Genomic DNA, 22057 nt, shown 5'->3' with positions numbered 1-22057 from the left:
TAATTTAACATTAAGTAGGGGGGAAAATCAAACAACTAAAACATGGAAAACGTATAGACAAATTATTTTAAAAAAAAGTTAAATAATCTTTTAATATTCTTAAAAAACGATCTCAAAAGGAGAAACATATCAACTAGATTTAAGATGATTTCACTTGCCATCATTTTTTTTGCAGTGTACTCTTTGGTATCTGTCCTTGCATACTTTGCAATGCTGCCCTAATGTGTTCTCCTATGCACATTTTCATATTTGATATTCCTATGCGCACAAGGCCCGTTGTCCAAATACTACTGCTCTTTTCATTTAAGGAGAAATCTGCTGTTACAGTATTAGAAAACTGGTAAGACATCCTACTGAAGGTCCTTTCAATACTCAAAGTTTTTTTTTTTTCTACAAAGGACTAAGAAATCTTACAATAACAAAACACAATAACAAAAAAACAAAAACAAAAAAGTGTGTAACGAACATAGCTGCTGCTTTTGGGTCATTTTGCTGCACGAGGCTCGATAAATTAAACATAAACCTCATTAGAGGATCCTGATCAGAGCCCAGACGGGCTGACTGAAGCCCAGTCGCATCATGCCCATTACTGCTAACAAGGCTTCTGCATTAGCATCGGCTCAGCGGCATCACAGACACACACACGCACTCGCACATACAACTTCCCTGCTTATAGTCTGTGAATCTTCACCCACCCTCTCATCCAAGTCCATGTGCAAACTCCTTTAATTAGCCTCAGATAAGGCCTCTTTCAAAGCTAGGAACGTGTCTGATGGGCAGAAACGCCATTCCGGTCTGGGTGTAAAAGAAAAACAGAGCAAAACAAGTATAAAGAATACCTCTAACAGAATATTCCAGTGCCTCCTGCTGCTTTACTAGGCCCAGTTTGTATCAGAAAGGGAGGGGAAGTCCAGCACCCCCACCTCTTCAGCGTGTACTACCTTTTAGCATTTGCTTGCTCTGTTAGCTGCGTGAGGTACTCTCGCAGTTCCTTAGCTGCCTGGAAGCGGCCGAAGCGTTTCTGAGGCTTGGTGCACTCGTCCAGCAGAGAGGCGAGGCGCCCGTCCCTGGCCATGTCGGCAGGGGGGTCATGCAGGAGGCCCCCCGTAGTGCCGCGCCACGTAGCAGCACGGGAAAGCAGGTTCTGGCAGATGGCGTAGTAGTTGTGGTCCACGGTGACCCGCGAACACAGTATGTCCTTGGAGAAAGACAGGCAGGCCTCTTTGTCGCACTCTTCGGAGCGGCTCTCGTACCACACGTCGTAGTTCTCCGGTTTATCTGGGGGAGAGGGGGAGCGAGAAAGAAGGTCACAGGCTGTGAGTGCGGTTAATGACTCAGACGATGAATGAGGCTCAATAAATCTTTGTTGTTAGTTGTGGTCATTTTTCAACTGAACTGAATACAGTGCTAGCTATGTTTTTGTCATCTGATGCTTTGTATATACACACACACACACACACACACACACACACACACACACACACACACACACACACACACACACACACGTGTATGTATAAATATAAAGACATGAGATAATCCACTTAGAAATAAGTGGGGGAAAAGGACCAGTTTCTAATAACCACACAAGACCTGATAGATCACCAAAACACCAGCACGTCAGCTAAGCTTCCAACTTTCAGAGGAGATCATGCTCGTCTCTTCAGGTCTGACAAAAAAAAAAAAAAAAAAAAAAAAATCAGCACTATGGGTCTTTAGGATGTGCAGCTGTCAAGATGCCATCACTAAGAAAAGAAAACAGATTATCACCAAAGAAGCTGCTGGGGTTCTCAGAACAATGGACTGACCAGTCCAGAGTCCAGACCCCAACATCACTGAATGTGTTTGGGATCATTTGGATCACGAGAAGCAAAAAATGTAAAACCAACTTCTAAGACTGAACTTCAGATGTGCAGGGAAAACGGAAAGTCTGCTGAAAAGAATGGAGGCTGTAATGTAGTGAAAGGGTGGACACACTGACCTAAATCTGATATTTTATATATAGCGTTGCTGTCTGCACAAAACCTCGTATCTCCAAAATGGTAACTTCACAAACATAAACATACTTTTAATGTAAGTCAATGGAACCAGACTTTTTCCAAGTCATTCTGGGCCTTTTCTTTTGGTCCTTTATTAATGAAATTTATACACAATGTAGGCATTGCAGGCATTTTCAAACTATGCCAAAAACTGAAAAATGATGCAAGGTTTTCTTCTGACAGCTGCGTTATCTTCTGTGATCTCTTGTATAAGTAATCACACAGCAGTAAAAATTCTGCTTCTGTCTTGAATCAGTAATATCAGAATTACAGCTTTGTGTAAAATGAAATGGAGTAGCCAAGATCTGTTCTGCTCTGGAGCAACAAAGCTAATCCTCTGATAACTAACAGAAAGTTAAAGTACAAAAGGTCCGGATTTAAAATGGATATTTTTGGCCATTTTTTGTAGATAACAGTGTGACACAATTGTGCAAAAACCACACCATTTGAGGTTTAAGGTTACTAAACAACGCAAAGTGGCTTGAGGGAAGCGTGTGATCATAAGTGTGGTATAAGCCATCATTACTTGTCAGCTGCATTATCCTCATTGCTCCAGCACAAAACTAAAGAAGTGATCTTCAGGCCAAAAATGTGTCTTGGCTTATAAATTGAATTTGTGGTGAGGGATAAACTGAGTACATTCAATATTCTGCCAAACTACCGCTTTAAATGTGCTTTAGTAAGGTACGCCCAGCCTATCTGGAGTCATGAATGGCTCTGCGACATCTCCAAGATTTAGTAACTGGGGCAGGAAGCCGGAAAAGAGCGGGCCACGACAACTCAGCAAAGTGCAACGACAATTCATCAGCAGAACTATATTCAGTCATACAGAGGCACTAAGAAGGGCAGATCCGCTTTCCTGGTCATCTGACACAACTCGATCGTGCGCCAATAACTAATTAGAGAAAATGAAGTCACTGCACTGCCAATCACCCTCCGGGGAGCCAATTACGAGCAGAACCGGAGGAGGCAACTCCGAACAGCCATTCAGAATGACAGGAACGAACACACACACACACACACACACACACACACACACACACACACACACACACACACACACACACACACACACACACACACACACACACACACACACACACCTCCATGCTGCTATTTGCAGAAATCCAGAGGTAAAGTCTGATAGAGGAAATGTCATGTAACTTCACGTAGGACAAACTTCAGCACTGCTGAAGGTCAAGTGGACATGCAGCTCAGGAAAACTGAAGCATATCAAAAAAAATAAATAATTGCACTGGATGGGAAAGATCTCCTTCACTTCCAGTCATTATGGCCAATGTAGGGCTGGGTGAAAAGGCAAAAATTGCGACAGGCAATACACGTCACTGCATTTCACACTTCTGAGGTTTGATTTGTTGGTACAGGCACCATTTAAACAGGCATTCCAGCCCAAAAACTAGAATTTAATGCCCTTTCTCACGTACTGGACACCTCAGGCTCATCAGGCTGATTTTAGGCTGTTTTCATATTTTCATTCATTAATGTTCTCTCACTACATTTTACGTAAATTCGTCGTACAACCACTGATGATCCCTGTGGTGTCCTGACTAATAAATACACCCAAGTAGGACTGCGCAATATGATCAGATTTAATTATTATGATATCTATTGTGAAATTACATCACAAGTTTTTTTCTAAGCATATCCTGGATCATCTGTACTGAAACGCCTCCCAGGGGCTCGTCGGCTTAAAGAGAGCGTAAATAGCCCCGTTTAGTTGGATCTGTTCTGCCTTCTCAGGCATCAGAAAAGAAAAAAATATTCCAACATATCAGATATTGTGAAAACTTCTTGAGGCATTGTGATGACGTTTTTGCCACGTCTCCCACTTCTACCTCAGACATCAAACAAAACTGTAAAGAAAACCATTTTACCTTTATTCAGAACAGACACGTTTTGACAGAGAAAAGAAGTCAAACTGAGGTAAAGTATATAAATAGCCAGCTACCAAGCTTTTAGCTTGTCGTCCTGTTTTTCTGACCAGTCATTCTTGGGGTTTCAGATATCAGTTCTCTGCACTGTAGTGATGGTTTGGAGCCAGTAACTACAGCTATATGGACACAATGAAATATCCGATTTCCTGGCAGTCAGCGGGTGGGTAGTCAGTTAGTTAGCCAGTTATCTGCCCTCCTAAATTAATAAATAAACAAACCAACCAACCCACCCACCCCCAAAAATCCACCTGTGTAGTTGCGGTTTTTCATAAGGTCCTTCTACCTTCAGCATACATAATCCGAAGGGGAGTTTCCTAGTCTTTAAATCTAATAACCTCTACAGCACCACCATTGAACACCACGACGTGGAGATTAAATGAATGGTTAGAGAGTTCCTATATAAAAAGATCAAAAACCATGAGCACCACGACTTTTGTTCAGCGTTTCACCATTAAACAGGAATAAATCAGGTTCTCTTTTTAATGAGAAACACAAGCACTGATTAAATCCACAATATGGTTAGAATCACGGTAAAGATCAATGTAGTTGTTGTCTCGCCCACTAGGCCACTAGTAAATCACCTCTGAACTTACAGCTCTCTCATTCGATCATTCCTAACGATACAGACCACAGACTTGATGAAGACTGGCAATGTTTCTGGTCTGGAATAAGATTCATGTTACAGTCGGCACATGAGTCACAGAAGCGTTCCTTTGGTAATGAATCTATCCATCACAAGCTTTCTTAATTAGGTCAGAGAGAAGATGAACAGCTTGTAAAGCACCTTACAGTTCAAGCTCACCTCACTGGCCTTCACAAAGACAATAACTGTTAAATATTTAAAACAAGTGGGTTCTTGGCTGCCCAAGACTTTGACACAGCACTGTGTACAGGAACAGGCCTATTCGTGCAGTGCTGCAAAGTCCAAACTGCTGTCCAAAATCTGGAGGCTGGTGTGTTGGCAGGTGCCTCAGAGTAATGGAGCAAGAGAGTGTGCGCCCTTCTGAGAATCCCAACTGGGCTGGCAGATTGAGTGTGTGTGTGTGTGTGTGTGTGTGTGTGTGTGTGTGTGTGTGTGTGTGTGTGTGTTTGAGATCTAGTATTAATGTCTTGTGTAGTAACTATTTTGACTGGAGAAAAGTCACACCGAAGCTTCCTCTACACGCAGTTTAAGTGGCAATAAGACCTTCAGACAATATTGACATTTATGTTGGCAGCATACAAAGGTCTGAACGTCCCCAGTCAAACTACCAGTTCAACCTTTAAGTTAATCCGTCCTTAACAGCCCATGCGTCAAACTCTAGGCCCGCTGGCCAAGTCAGGCCCATGGCACCACCCTATTAAGGATGTGTTTCACTTAGAAAATCATGCAAGCACCTTGGCCTTCTTTAGAAACCAGTTTTGAGTGATTATGGTCGTATGTTTGGGGTCGTTTTGTTGAAATATCCATCTTCTCCTATATCTATGCTGATTAAATTTTCCTCTAATATTTCCCGGCACATCACATTCACGTTTCCTTCATGGACATTTAACACTGCAGTAACTTTTGAAGAGCAGCATGATTCTCCCACCTTCCTACTTCACTGGAGTGAACACTGTCCGACCATGACGAGCTGAATTACTAACAAATACTTCTATTTTTGTGTCGTCTGACGAGGGTCCGTTGTTCCGAAAGAGTAACAATTAGTCTAAACGCTCATGTATAAATTGTAAATGTGCATCTCTGAGCTTCTTTCTCAGAAAGGAGTTGTGTGGGTTGTAAGGACGGAGCCGACTGTGGTCCAGTTCATCGCTGCGTATCAAGATTCTGAGAGAAATCTTGTACGGCTCATCTGTCCATGAACTTCCACAAACTTTCCAACTGCACATTATCAAACCTATTGTTTTAACAGGAATGTTTAAGGTCTTTGCTGTGCATCACCATGAAACTGCGAGTTGCTGCATGAAATCTATTCAACCCAATGACATCTTTTATATTGAAACCAGGTGCAATTTGCATATATATATATATATGTATATATATATATATATATATATATATATATATATATATATATATATATATATATATATATATCACACACAAACATACACACACATATATATATATATATATATAGGCTGAATATGCAGTACTTACATATGTTATTAACTTTTACATATATGTGCATTCTACTATAGTAGATACTTTTTCCCTTTTAATTTTGTTTTTGAATATATTATAAAAATTAAAATGATAAATATTTTGTAAGTACAAAGTGAACAGACATTGTGTGTGAATTTGAAGCGGATATATTTAGTGCAATTATATTTAATAACAAAAACAATAAAATGTTCCCATCACAAAGTTCACCATTTCATTAAATATGTTATGTAATTTAATGTAACTTGTGTTATTTAACTTAGCAGCTTGCTCAAGTGTATTTGGCCAAAAAGCTAAACCTACAGGACAAGAAGTGGCTTCAGACCACAATATCAGTCCTGACAGTTGTGTCATTATCATTTGCGAAGAGAACTCATTTACTACCTCAGACTTTATTTTTAGATTATTTTTATTTGACATTATTTGAGGAGACATCAATATCACGTTTTGATAAAAAACCACAACAAGACTTCTGAAATCCAAAAGAAGTAGACACCCGGTCATTTCGGCACAAAGCAGGGAGCACGTTTGCAGATAAGTGCTTTAACTCAGGAGATGTTCTGAAGAAGCTCAAAATAGCACCGGCAAGACTTTAATTGAGAGTTTCAGAAAGTGGGATGTCCACAGGGGGTTTCAGCCTACAATTTTACAGCTTGAAATGTCGGCAGTACATTCACAGTGATCTGTGACAGTACTACAGGGCCAAAGCAAAGGAAAGATAAAGATGCACCTACTGAGCTTGAGGGAGAAAAAAGAAACTGAAAATGGGTCAGAACGTTCAGAGAACTATGCCTGAATATGGTGTCTTACGCTTTGGAGGAGATGGCAAAAGAAGAACTTTCTTCTGACCTCAAACACAGCAAGACACCCAAGACATTTTTTGTGCCTCTAGTTTGCTCATTAAATTTTGCACTAACGAAGCTAACCCAAAAACATGGAAGCTTATAACCGACCAATCAGCGCTGTGCAAACTGGATCCCTGCATCACATGCTGACCACAAAACACTAAGTAATCTCAAAAAAGGGCTGTTATAATCCCAAAACTCTGACTTTAATATAGCACCACGATCCTCAATACTATGCCAAAAAATAAAAACAGATTACTGCCCAATGGTAACTGGATTGAACACAAAAGTACTGACGTTGTTACAGCTTAACAGTGAAGAACACAACACTAAAACTGCGTATAATAAGAGCCCATTTTCTACATTTATTCTAGTAAATAATTTATAAGGTCTATGTAGTTATGTTTATCTACTAAACACAGCAGTTCACTTTTACATGACCATTTTCTATTTTCCAACTCAGCTTTATTCCTTAGAATTAACCTTTTTTAGTGTGGGGGAAAAAAAAAAAAAACACATTCACCTCATTTCCCCCTCAAATTCTTTAAATTAAAATTTAAAAATATTGAAATTAAGCAGTAATTGTATTTTGAATGAAAGAATTTTACTTGCGTATTTTAATACAAATATCCGAGGAATTGACTTCCACTCCATTCCAACTTTGGTGTGAGTGGGCGGGGCTTAATTGTTGTCTGAATAGACAGATTTATGTAGATGTGTTGCATTTGTGACATTACAAAACTTTTCCAGCTTAAATTCCAAATATAGGGAATGGAGAGTCAAACCAAGTTTTTACACACTAAATCAAACTTTTATCTCAAAAAAGAGAAAAATCTGCTTTTTTTGTCATATGGGCCCTTAAAATTAAGAACTGACTGTGCTGGATTACTGAACTGTTTACTAGATTATTGAAAAATCTCAGAGTCTTGCTTACGTAGCTTCTGACGCTGTATGAGATCTTTAGAGTAATCTATAAAAATCAAACTGATGGGGTATACGCCTCTAAAACTTGTTTGTGACATTAGCCATGGTAAGTTGTAAATACTGTACATCACTGCTGTCGGAACAAAACCTCATATCTCCAAAATTATAACTTTACAGGAGAAGCAAAAAACCTACTTTACTTTAAATGGAAGTCAAAGGAACCAAGACTTCTTTCCAAGTCATTTTAGGCTATTACTTCTAGTCCATTCATCATGAAATTTTCATACAATATAAAGGACTACAGACTTTTCCAAATGATGTAAAAAAACCTGAAAAACGACAAAAATGAAGATACAAGATTTTATTCCACAGCAGTGATATTTTCTCACCTGCTGACTTAACTACCGAATTAAAGGCCTGCTTCCACAAGAAAGCCAAGATGTATATAAAATGTAAATGTTGATTCCAGCCATTCCAAATGCAAATAAACATCTCCACAATCATCATACTCTTACTTTGCTTTATGAGCCTCTTGTCTGCCACGATGACATTCTCCGCATCCACGACAATCACTTTTCCATCCCGGGGTCCAACAGCGAAGTTGTCGAAGCTGACGTCCAGCAGGTAGAGAGCGAAGTCGAAGTCGTTGTTGGTGAGCTGCTCGGCGATGTCCATCAACTGCTTGGCCAGGTCCACTCGCTTCTCCCACGGCGCGTTGTAGAAGCTCCACAGCTCCTCACCTACGTAGTTCACAGCCACCATGCGACCGCACGCCCCCAGGTACTTGGCAAACGGCCAGCCCTCATCTGAAGGGAAACTCTGTCAAGACACGTCGAGAGAGAGAGAGAGAGAGAGAGAGAGAGAGAGAGAGAGAGAGAGAGAGAGAGAGAGAGAGAGAGAGAGAGAGAGAGAGAGAGAGAGAGAGAGAGAGAGAGAGAGAATCAAGGTGAGGTTTCTTGGTTTTCCATACTTTCACTCACACGCTACGCTCCTGTACCTCCCGTACTGTGGAAAGCAGAAAGACAATGAATATAAATTTGGGCAGTAAATGCGTGTTGCAAATAAAAATGTCTAAAAAAAGTGCCTTGTTTTCTGTGAAGTTATTGCTGTGTTGTGAGCTGGTCAGAACAGGTTTGTGCAGTTCAGCCACTGCATGGATTTGTTTAATGATGAACTGATTAGATATACAAGGTACTGGACACTAACTGTAAATACTGGACTTCCTCAAGCAGAGAGAATTTGCAGTGGTTAAGCCAACACAATCCCACATATCAAATTACACTGTACACACATTTCTTTATTTGCATTATTCTATTATTGGTGAGTTTTATTTTTAGCATATCGCTGCTGTCGGGACAAAATCTCATCTCTCCATTTTTTGCGCTTTTCAGTTTTTGACAGTCTGAAAATGCCTGTTGCCCTTTACATCGTGTGTAAATTTCAAGATGAACAGACCAAAAGAAATGATCAAAAAAGTCTGGTTTCACTGACGCACATTAAAAGTAAAGAAGGTCTTTTCCTTCTCATCATTTTGGACATACGAGATTTTGTTCTGATATATTTAACACAGCTTTAATAACCTCTACAGAAAAGCACTGCTAGGAGATAAAGCCCCTCAGCTTTGCGATGTGGAGCTATGGAGCTGCATTATCTGGAAAATTTGCACGAGAAGGTCTCTACCAACTTTTGTACGTACAGTATAAACAGCTTATTCATGGCTGTAACGAATGATGGGAGTGGGAGAGTTATTACTGTCATTTTGTTGGGTTATTTGCTTGTAATTTCCAGAACTGAGCCAAAAAATATAAATACTTTGCTCTTCATTTGTTACGTTGGCATTCGCTTCTCTGTTTAGCAGTTGGAAGCCTCGTCTTTAAGCCACATGAATTGTAGCCTAAAATAAACTTCATCATTGAAGGCCTTCAGATAGAACACTTATTGTTAAACACTAAAATTAAATAAATTATAGCTGGCTTAGCTGAATGACGGGCTTGTCTCTGAGACTTTACAAAAATAAACAAAAAAAAAAAAAAGAGGGGGGAAAAAAGGCACAAGCTCAAAGCAAAATCTGGAATAAAAGGTTGGTTCATCTCAAATAAATAAGTGTAGTGATCTTTATCCAGATCCCAGAATGCGTTCAATCTACGCTTCATGCAAGATTATTCTCTCTTTTCACAGCAGATCTCCGTATTTCAGAACGCTGTACAGAAAGTGCGATTTAACTGGATCTTTACTGAGTAAAAGCTTAAAAAATAAAAAGCTCATGTTTTGACGGAGGTAAAATGCGTCCGGTGTGAATCGAAGCACTAAAAACAGAAGCATATCTGTTCTGTCGCATGGCCATTGTTTTGAGGGGTGAATGTATTCCAGGACTATTATTAATAAGTGTTTGAAGCCTGTAAAACGCTGTTTGATTAAGCTGTAATAATTATGTAGTTATGCTACATAATAAATTACACTCACATTCTGAACTGACGGGTCAAAGTGACAAAAACATGAGAAAACTGAAAGGAATATCTTTAATTTCAAATCATAAAATATCTCCTGTTCTACCTACAGTCATGAAAGCAGTACGAACTGTAGTTTCCACCGAATACAAGTGAGAAATAATTCATGTAAAACAACAACTTGCTGTTACTGCCTGTGATTAAAGGCTCACAATGTCTGCAATGCCTAGCAGGGGTTTCCACAAAGCCTGAGAAATAATTGAATGAAACACTAAGTGTTTATCAGACAAACCTTTAAAGCCTAAAGCTTTGCGTTCTGAATCTCTGTGGAAGGAATTACAACAGGGTTCCCAAGACCTGGGCTTTGTGAAAGGAATGTGTACACAGTCTGTTCCCCGTTTTAAGCTGGAGACACAATGGGGTAAAGTTAACCGTGCGGTCACCAAAGCAGCCATAAACTTTGCTTAAGTGCTCTGGATATCACATTTCCGCCATTTCGAGACGGCTTATTAAAAATGGATGCACGGCTATTAAACTTTAATCTGGGTGGCTCAACGTGAAAAATACACAACAGTGCAAGGCGGTGCCTCCGCTGATCAACTGCAGTGCCTGCGGTGGCTGCCCGATTCTTCTGTCCTGAACAGATGCTGGGTTGAATCGTCGTGTCGTGAAAAGGTTCCTGCTGTCTGGGGCTTATGTTCTACATCAAATACATACAGGAACCATAACGAAGGTTCTCTGCCTGCCAACGCAGTCCCTCCCCTCCACAAACACTGACCTGGGTCACGTTCACAGTTTACAGTACATGCCCTTATGAATGGCCGTCTTGCACGCTGCACAACATGTAATTAGTATTTTGTCCATTTCAAAGCGATACGTCATGTAACACACAGGCTTGTTGGTTTTTTTTGCCAATCTGATTGAATACAGCTCTTAGTATTATTTTTGTATTTTGCATAATTTTTTTTCAGAGCAGATCACTGAAGAGACGCCGTCTGTTTATAGTTTATAGCCCAGATTTGGGGAAAAACGGGTCGACTTTCAGTAGAAAAACAAAGTTCAGCTTCTTTTATTATAAGGGTTTGAAATGACGTCACCGTCTATTAGACTGGAGAGAAGAGCTACAGCCTCACACGACGCCCAGCTTCTGAATGGAGCTTATGGAATATGAACGTTATGAAGAACATGACCAAGTGCGTTTTGAAGCGGAGTTAATTGTCCATCCACCTGTGGTCACTGCATAACACGTCAAGTGACAGGTTTTCGTTGCTGTTTGGTTGCGTCAACACTTTCTGTTAAAAAGTTTAATTTTGTTCATTGTGTCTATTTAACGGCTCATCTCCTGTTTCTAATAGCGTCCGTTTCACACGCAGTTCTTAAAAACTGTACCGGATATTTTAACCCCAGGCTTATTACCTACAATCCATTATTATGGCTTTAGAGCTGTTCTTATGCTACAGAAGTGCAGGATATAAATTTGGGCAGACTTCAGTGAAAATCAGATGAGCCGTTTTAGACGTGTTCTAGTCGTGTGTAGTAAAACTTTGGGCCCGTCGGTCAAGTGAGATGTGTGAGTGTCAAGAACCTTTTTAGAAGCTTAAAAGAACCTCCATATAATGTAAAAGGTTCTACAGCAATTAAAAGCTGTTCCAAGAGCCTATTAAACAACCTCTATTTTGAAATACTGTACTTGAGCATTGTTATTTTCGAAAGAAAAGCTGTTCTAATTTGACCTGATTCAAGTGGCCAGGGATCTTGGCCTGGTTTCAAGATGAAATCTCTCTTTTTTTTTTTCTTCAAATGCTCTCTTCAGCTTAAAAGAAGACAGAGGGGAATGTGGATGAGAACGTTTGAAATTCTGGATGGAGCAGAATTCAAATAGCCTTTTCATATCACCCCTTTTTACCCACCGAAAATGAACAAGGACGAGGCAGTCAGAGTGCAAAACAACGTAGAGCATGACAGACGTTCTGAGCTCTCGCAGGCGAGAATGTCAACGACACATTACGCTTGTAAAACTCGTCCTTTTAAAGGGCCGCGCGGTGTTTGTTCCAGTTCAGAGGCTGGCAAAACCAGCCCTGCACAGAGCGTGCACTCAATAGATGGAGCAGTACTTGGAAATTTAAGAAAAGTGCGAAATGGCATCTGAGGTCCATTCCCATCATTCATCTCAGCTTATGCTGAAGTGCTTCCCTTTTTAGAAAAGTCAGCTTCTTTGCAACGAGAAAAAACCTCACAAAAGGCAAATGGGACTGTAGATTCATGTTATTCTACATATTTCTGCATAACTCAATTGCTGAGAGTAAATAAAGTCATTCAGAGTGGTTTGATGTGAAATGGTTCACTGTAGAGGAACGTATGGGTTTCTTTACAGTGGTGGCGACGGGACCAGACGTCACCGTGTCTACAACACAAATGTAGCCATTATATGTACTATCCAAAACCACCAGTGAACCAGAATTGGTTTACAAAAATAAAGCATTAGGCCAAATATTAACCTCAAAACCATCATAAAATAAAGTCCCAGCCATCAGGCAACAATTTTATCTAACAACTTTGTGAGGGAGCTTTAAGATCTTCAGACATCTAAACATGTAAACATCTGAATTATGCAGAAAAATGGGAGGAAATTCCTCTTAAACATGTACAAAGCGGGAAAAATAAAATTGGAGGTGAACTGGTGAGATGGGAATGTCAGAAAAATTGTCATTACTTCCACAGTGGTGGCCACTGTAAACATGCATTTTAATTTTCGAACATGAGCAGGTCACTGCCGTCATCTCCATCGTTTACATTTTTGGCATAATTCGCCTGTTGCCCTTCATGAACGGCGCAAAATGACTTGGAATAAAGTCTTTTATTCCATGCCTTGCATAGAAAGTAAAATAGTTTTCTTCCTTCTCTTGTAGTTTTTTTTTTGGAGATACAAGGTTTTCTTCCAATAACAGCGATCTACAGCTTCAGATTTTTTTTTTTTTACAACCTACTTTTTAAAATACATGCACAAAAGTTTCTGTCTACACCGTAGTGAAAATGGTGGGAAAGGTCCTGGTCGAATTCCAGAGAAACGCAGGCTGCGTGGTTGAACACGTCTGCCGGTAAAGTCGTTACATGCATTGTTTTTGTAGCTTCTCCGCCCATTAAGCACCGGGGTTACTATCGTCTGGCATGCTCAAAGGTTCCTAGAGCAGCTCTGACAACTGACAGCCACCACTTAGTGCACAAACCACTTCCTCCACCACCAAGCTGAGCCTGCAATGTGCCTGTATGACCTTCAGAATCACATTAAACCATTTACGAGAACAGAGCAAACACTGACAAAGTGAGCTTGCCTCTCCCTCTCCCTCTCTCCAAGAAATCATATTCATCATAGTTCACTTTCAATAGCTGTCATTTCTAGGAAGAAGCAAGCTGAGGGAGGTTGTGGTCACACTGGGGTAAAACACATGATTAATAAACCGTTTTAAGGCCCAATGGCTTTCATTATAGATCAATGCCCTTCTAATTTCAGGTATCTCCACCACTAGTTCAACTCTCAAATGGTCAAAAATGAGAGGGACGGTTCGGAGGGTAAAAGGGTGAGCACAACAATGCAAAACAAACAGAGAAAGAAATAATCTCTCCATCATCTGAACTAAACGTCTGATTACAACACAAATCACAGCAACGCTGATGAACCGCACACCTTTACAAAACGTCTCATGTTTCTTATAATCTCAGAGGACAAATACGCACAGATATGATACTAAAGCCAGTGTGGAAAAGTGAACGTTCACCATCGTTTGCTTGGTGACAGACAGACAGATTAGACCATAGACAGATTAGCTGATATTAGCTTTAAAGGAGCTGTGGAAATATCTGTGATCAAATGTTTTTATTTTTAAGATCAATCTCCAATGTGATCATAAACGTCCTTGACCCACATGGCTCACATTAAGGAATAGTTAAAAAAAACAAAAACAAACAAAAAAAAACAAAAAACAAAACAAAAAAAAAAAACACAGTATAACAAACACAGCATCAGATGCAATAATATAATAATGCGGGTAGGAATAAGACCGGTTTCTCAATAAGTTACCAATCCTCATAGCTGTACTTTCAGGGGCTGTGGAAATCTCTGAAAATGCATAATTCTCAAACAGTCATCATAAAAAAATAAACGTGCCATTCATGCCCGTCGTAAATACAGCAGTGGTTAGTGCAGAAACCTTCAGTCAACAGTCCATCAGTGTCACCCAGACACTTGAGACACGTCCCATTAAAAACCACATAGCAGTGACATAGCAAGCTGAAAAGTAAAAGCCAGTAAATCATATGCAAAGTTTTACTAACCATTTGGAAACTTTAGTTAATAATGAAAAGCTTTAAAAGCAAAAAAAACAAAACAAAACAAACAAAACAAAAAAAAAACACTCCTGGCAAAATATTAGGAGCACAAGCACTTGGTACAGATACTGAAGTACATTCACAAGCAAATACTTTCGTACTTTTAAATCAAGTAGAAATACAAATAGAATATCTGCAGTCTTACTCGAGTACTAATTCACCAGTATTTCTACTTTAACTCAAATACAGAAGTCCTGCACTTCTTCCACCCCGGGATTTCACAGTACGGCAGAATATTTATCAAGAAAAAAACAAAATAATGTAAAAGCAATTTAATATTCGTTCTGACTGATTTTTGCGCCATGATTTAAATGTATTTCTCACTGAACTGGGAACATAATTGCAAGTGGAGTCCATTAACCTTAAAAAAAATAATAAAAAGGTAACACTACTGTAGAGTGCTGTTCATAAGGCTACATGCCTACTACATAAGGTTGTCATTACAACTGACAAACAAACATAACTGTTTATAAATGCTTGTTAAATGCTTGTTGACGTTCATTGGAACGAGCATTTATAAAAAGTTTATGTAGGGTTCTGTCCTTATACCTCACGTAGGTGTCATGTAGCCTGTTATGAACAGCACCCTACAGTAAAGTGTTACCATATAAAATAAATAACCAGAGTATAGAAATGATTAGTCAGTTACAACACTGGTTCGGTGCTGTAGGGAAGTCATACAGCCAGACAGGCGGGGAACGTGCATGTATGTACGCGTGAGCCAAAAGGCTGAGCGTGGGTGGGTTTCAGGGGAAAGGTTGAAGAGAACAGAAGTGCTGCAGGGCCTCCGAGAGGAAGCGAAGCACTGGCAGGTCCAGTTTGCTAATGTTTCACAATTAGCATGAAGACGTTCGAACCATGACCTCGTTACTGGGGGGGTGTGGGTGGGGGGTGGGGGGGGACTGTTTTGAAATGATTTATTTCACTGTAAACCTCACCGGCAGAACCACCAGCTTTAATAGGTCACTTTCCGCTGTTCAAACTTGGCCTGCATCATAAATTCTATACATGAGTATGTCTGTGGGTGAGTGTTTTGAAAAGCAGAGGTGCACAGATGACGGAACAGAGCGCCCACACGCTCACCGCTAACTTTCACTCCCAATTTCTACTCATAATACGAAACGCCACATTCAGACTGATTAAAACGTGTGAAGGTTAGAAGAAAATGTGGCAAGTGTGTCGACAGAAATGTTTGAGGTTCATTAATTAACTTATTCGTCCATTTATTCAGCATTTCAAGAGATTTAGGAAAATGTATGGTACTTTTGATTTTTTTGCAAGTTCCAACGAAATTACACTGAAATGCCCTCAGGTTCTACAGACCAGCGCTCGTAGCCTGTTAATGAAGTAATGAGGGTCCCATTTCATAGAGGAAGATTTCAACTACTACCCCTTGTAACTCAGTTCCAAGGGGCAAGATGACAAAAAAAAGGAGGTGTGAAACTGTCACTGGGGCGGGACCCTCACGGGTACATCTCAGTACCTTTAGTCAAGGAACATAACTGAACCATAATCCACTGAAATGATATTTTCTAAGCTGTACTGACTCCACACCCCCTGCCTCGCCTCCAGGCTTTTATTCTACTGTTCTGTTTTAAAACATTTGGCTATGAAATTTTTCAAATATGAAAATTCCTTCGCTTGAGGAAAACGTCTTTAAGGTTCACAGTTGGATCTTAGAACCACTGCTGTACCTTTGAGGGAACATTTACATTGTTTGTACCTTGATGAACCAAAAAAAAAAAAAAAAAACCCCACAGAATCTCTACTTCTAACAGCGTTGTTCACAATACCTTTTGTCGTGTTATGAAGTATCTATCAAACTGTGGTTCTGTGAAATATGATTTCCAGCTTAGAAAAAGCAAAAGGAGAATGAATAAGTTCCTTCTCCTCATTTAGGAGGTAAAATTGTATGAGCTCTTTCACTCACAGCTCAGAACTCCATAACTGAGCTTGAGCTGCTTTTGGAGAAAAAAACAGGGTGAATGTTTTCTAGTGCAAGTAAGATACTCTTTTCTTGTCATAGAACAATCAAACGGTGACAGAGGGCAGGCTACTCTCCTTTAGGGAAAGTGGAGGTACCGTGGAGAGCTTTGAGTGCTTCCACATATAACTCAGAAGTTTAAAGCTCAGACTGAGTACAGTTTGAGATTCTAATCTTTCTGATGTTCACAAAAGTCTTGGTTGTTGCCATGTCAACCTCAGAGGAGACCGTGACTGGTCAGTGAGCGTCGGCTGCAAAGGTTTGCAAAAATCAGAGAGGAGCGAATAAATAATGTAGCATTTTCTCCGCCCTGAAAAAACATTTCTGGTATGAAGATACCAAATATGTGGACATGCTCATCCAAATAAATCCTGCTCAGGAGTGTAAAGCCCATTAGAATTAAACATGCTGTTTTGGTTACTGTGCCTTTGAGTTGCAGTATAACTCAGAAGTTTGTAGCTCAGTTTATGGGCGAGTTTTGGATATTCTAATCCCTTTGATAAGTCTTGGTTGTTGCCATGTCAACAGCGGAGGTGACTGCGATCGGTCAGTTAGCGTCGCCTGCAAAGGTTTGCAAAAATCAGAGACGAGCGTAAAATGTTGCATTTTCACCGCCGTAAAAAATGTTTGGTGTGAAGATACCAAATATGTAGTCATGCTCAAATTTGTTTACTGTCATCCAAATAAATCACGTTTAGAGTCTAATTAGAACTAAACAGGGTGTTCTGGTTACTGTGCATTTGAGACACACCTATGTAAATGACCTCTTTTCTGATTGGCTGCCCTGTATTATGCCTCTTTCAAAAAGTAATCCAGGCTGAAAACCGCTGTAGGCTGGTGGATATCGCTGTTGTCTGAAGGAAACCTCATATCTCCATTTTTGACATCATTTAAAATGACCTGTTCTCATGATTTCATGATGAATGGACCAAAAGAAACGGCCCAAAATGACTTGGGCAAAAAAGTCTGGTTCCACTGACTTACATAGAAAGTCCTGTAAAGTTCTCACTTTGGAGAGACGAGGTTTTCTTCTGACAACAGCAATACATGTGAATGTAAACAGGCTTTTTTTAGCTTCCATTTATGGACCGAATGTATTTTGTAATTCAAACTAACATTTACATACTACATCAACCATATTTTAAAAAAAAGATACAGACTGATGTCTTCGGGTTGACTTCTTACCCCATATAACCACCTGGTACTGGAAATTTTTCCTTATTTACTTCACTTTTTAAAACATATGGCATTGCAGCGATATTTGATTAGATACCATCACGTTATCTCAAATAACTACCTAGGTACTTTGGAGTCTGTACTTTACATTTACCCAGTAAATACAACCAGTTCAGAGCAACAGTGCAGTTTAGTTAGACTGTTTTGGAACTTATCACTTTACGTAAAAATAAATACCAAGTACTTTGTTACGTTTGTACCTCATACTTAACTGAGTAACACCTTAGAAGTTAAGGGACCTTTTCCTCAGCAAGTAGAGCTTCTATAACCTGTTTGAAACAATTCTCAGGTGGTTGCTCATGAAACTGCCTGGGAGAACAGCATGAGTGTGTAAAGCTGCTTCAAGGTCTAATTTCTAAAAATGAATCTAAAGCAGTAGAAAGTTGATTTGTTTAACATCGTTTAATCTCTGCGTGAGTCCATCTGTTCTTTCCTAGCTTTGATGAAACTTTTGAATGATACTAAGTTTTCTGTCCTCATGCTTAGTCAGCTCGTTTAAAAATAGCAATTTTACCCGAAACACTGGGTTTCTAAAATCCTGTAAAACTCCAAATGAATGGCTCCAGTCCAGCACTGCCATATGGAATGTGTGCATTCAGGAGCACATCAACTGAAGCCTGCTGATTAAATGGCGTCTGTATCAGTGTAATATCAAAGTTTGCCCATCAATTTATAATCTAATCCTGGCAGCCAGCGCTCAGAGAATGATTTTCATCAAACGCTACTGCAGGCTTCGTTGCGCTCAAGGAGGCAGCTCATGATGCCAACAGCTCCGACTGGGCTCCTGAGCAACAAGCGGAAAAACAGCCATGCCAGGTTCACCCTTGTTAGCACATACATTTAAAAATATATATATAAAAACGTCAGTTTTGGGAGTGTTTAGGACGCTGCCCAGGGCATCACAAACTCGGCGTCAGGTGAAAGAGGCTGTGTGCTACATTAGAGCCGTGATGGGCGTGACCCCCGGGACGCTGCCTGTGCTATTCTGAGCCTTGCTGAGCAGATGGGCCACACTCTCAATAGAGCAAGGAAGGCACAAGTAATGCAGGCACAAAGTCAAACCCAGCGGCTTTTTTCCAGCGGATACATACGCTACAACTGTGCTGTAACGCTGGGCAAAGGGGACCGGATGACGCTCCTGACCTCTTTCAGGGAGGAAAGAAAATAATGTTAAAACGATGGTGCACACAAAAAAACAAGTAGCAGAAGCATATAGTATATATAGTATAGCATATATAGTTGGGTGGTATCCATTTGTTTATGTCAAACTGCTAAAAAAAAAAAAGATATTGGGTAGATATTTATATATATATATATATATATATATATATATATATATATATATACCCAATATCTTTATATATATATATATATATATATATATATATATATATATATATATATATATATATATATATATATATATATATATATATTATTGATTTTAAACGGTCATCTTCCAATTTGAGTGACCAAATTTGTATTACAGCAACACAGTGAAGATCATATAAATCATTAAAAAAAAAAAAAAAAAGATTTTAAATTGCTTTTTGGTCATTTTCCAATACAAGTGACCAAATTTTTTACTACAGCAACACAGTAAAATATTAAGACAAATATAAATGTGTAAAAAATACAAATATAATATTTTATCTTGTTACCTCAACACACTTGCTTGAAATCCAGTTTACAAGGAAAAATTTTAAGAAAAAAAAAAAAAGAAAAAAAAAAAAAAACCTAAACCGTAATGAAAAAGTATTAAACACACACACACACACAGAAAATAAATAAATAAATAAATAAATAAATAAATAAATAAAAAAGGATAAATATTGATAACGAGAAACGGGTAAGTGGATACATCATTACAGTAATGTGAAAATAAAAGAGGGTAAAAATACTTTTAAATGGATCTAGTAACTTATACAAATAGTTCAGTTCTGTGTGTTGCCTAATACGCAAATGTTTATGGACATGTTCTGAGGCCGTTTTGTGAGAACGACCAGAGTAATATTTGATTTTTAGCTGCTTTAAGCAATCCGCTGGTTCTCTTGCTCTTTCTCCTGTTCCAGAAGTGCGTATCCCCCTGAGCGAAGCCGCCGGGCCCCTCTGCCCCGAACTACTCGGCTATTACGGGACAGCAAATTGTTTTCCTACTGCTCAGCTAAAAATACCTGAACCACAATCACTGGAAACGAGCAGCATGGGACCCATGCTGTGGGGGGAACTGGAGGAGGCCGTGCCGCCGCACATCAACGTCAAAGGCTTGACAGGGCGAGTGGCGTGATTCAGAAGCGGAGACAAATTGACAGGCTGTTTGATTTCTTCATCTGGCTCAGCAGCCGTCAAAAATGGGGAGGGCGAGTTTTGTCTGAAAATCCCAGTTAAAAATGGAGGGGTTTCAGGGGCGGCTACCGACTCACCGAGTGGCAAACTGGAATATCTTGCTTTTCTTAGCTCCGGGGTGGATGATAAATGATTTAAAGCGTGCTGAGAGACACATGCCTGTTAGCTTCGGCAATGTGTTTTCATGTCCACAGAGGACAAGCAGAAAACACATGGAGGGAGGAAGGAACCGCCCCTCCTGAAGATCACAGATAAACACATTAATCGACTAAGTGTCCAATCATTAGTGGCTTCCAGTGCAAATCAGCGGCGTTTCATTATGATTATGGAGTTGACACAGGTTGCAGGGCAAAGGACTGGATTGTATAAACCTAATTAAATCTCATTGTTCTCCACTGAGCACTCCGAACGCCTTCATCACAAAAAATGCTCAAGGTGTCAGAGAGCGAGTGAATAATGTGAGGTCAGAGCAGATATCGGCTGGCCTCACAGAGATGTCCTTATGTTTGTCTAGGCCTTAGACAACTGAGGTCAATCACATAAGAAATTGAAATGGATTAGCTGGCTTCAAAAACAAAAATCAATGGCAGAGCTGAAAACAGAGCAACAGAGCACAGACAAGGACCACCATGGACTTAAATGAGGACAGACAATGCACACAGCGCAGAAAAGTGGAGCACTGAAGACAGATTTCCAAACTAACCCGCCTTGAACTACCTGAATAAGACCGTACACGTTCATGACCGTGATCTTTAGGACAGCGGTCACCAACCCTCCTCCTGGATATTTACTGTCCTAGAGTCGAGTTCCATCCACAACCTGCCACACCTGCTCCAGCTAATTAACTTCAGAAGTGCTTGAGTGGCTGGATCAGGTGCATTAATGAGTGCGTTTACATGGGCTCAATAACCCGATTGATTATTATTATTATTATTTTTATGATTATGCAGTTATCTGATTATTATTCAAGTGGTCATGTAAAAAGTAACCTGATTTTTAAAGATTGGATTAAGGTCTGGAAGATCAGATTAAGACTGGATTTTTAGCTCTCTCATTTTTCTCAGTGCTGTGAACTCTTACTCTAATTTCTTTGATTTCTCAGTCTGAGCTTGTGCGAAAACAGACAGCGGTACCGGAAATAAGCGAGCAGCGCCACCGCAAGGAGCAACGCTGAAACAACATTCTTAATGAAATGAAGGATTTTAATATTCTTCATCTTGTAGATGATGTTTGTTCATGTTTTCGGGTAATGTTTAAAAAAAAAAAAAAAAGCCGCAACATGAAGTGTGAGTTTTACGTTTATTAGCGGGTTGCAAAGCAGAAATCTGATTACTGTCTGACTTGTGGAGACCTGGATTTCCTCCGTCATCTGATTACCCAAGTGCATGTTAGCACGATCAGATTACTGACGAAATCTGATTTTCTGCAGTTATCGGATTATTTAGTGCATGTAAACACACTCAGTGTTATGCAAGTATGTTAGATGTGCGTTGGAATTAAACTCAATCTCCAGGTGGAAAGCTGATGTCTGGATGTCCTAAAGCAGAGGCCATCAACAACAACTACACTCAGAAAAATAAGGTGCTAAATGGTCACAGTTTACAGGACCCCTCTTGTCTCTGGAGTGGTACTCAAGGGTGCATCTCAGTACCTTTAGTCAGGGAACATGACTGTACCATAATCCATTAAAATGATATTTTCCAAATCGTACCGACCCCACACACTCTGTCTTGCATCCAGCCTTTTTATTTT

At 39.8% G+C, this 22057-nt stretch overlaps 1 protein-coding gene across 1 annotated transcript in view; it reads right to left on the bottom strand.

Annotated features, from left to right (window-relative positions):
* Nucleotides 1-209: 209 nt before the first annotated feature.
* The window catches only part of dipk2aa (divergent protein kinase domain 2Aa), a 34340-nt gene continuing 12492 nt past the window's right edge, over nt 210-22057 (bottom strand). Inside the window, exons 3-4 of the mRNA XM_017714670.2 lie at nt 8422-8725; nt 210-1278 (exon numbers count right to left, since the gene is read on the bottom strand). Coding sequence (XP_017570159.1) covers nt 938-1278; nt 8422-8725 — 645 coding nt within the window. The 3' untranslated portion in view covers nt 210-937. The remainder of the gene's footprint in view (nt 1279-8421; nt 8726-22057) is intronic.

Source organism: Pygocentrus nattereri, chromosome 2 (genome assembly GCF_015220715.1).
Source record: "Pygocentrus nattereri isolate fPygNat1 chromosome 2, fPygNat1.pri, whole genome shotgun sequence".
Lineage (NCBI taxonomy): Eukaryota > Metazoa > Chordata > Actinopteri > Characiformes > Serrasalmidae > Pygocentrus > Pygocentrus nattereri.
The sequence above is the reverse complement of the archived record's forward strand: the minus strand, read 5'-3'. Positions and strand labels throughout refer to the sequence as shown.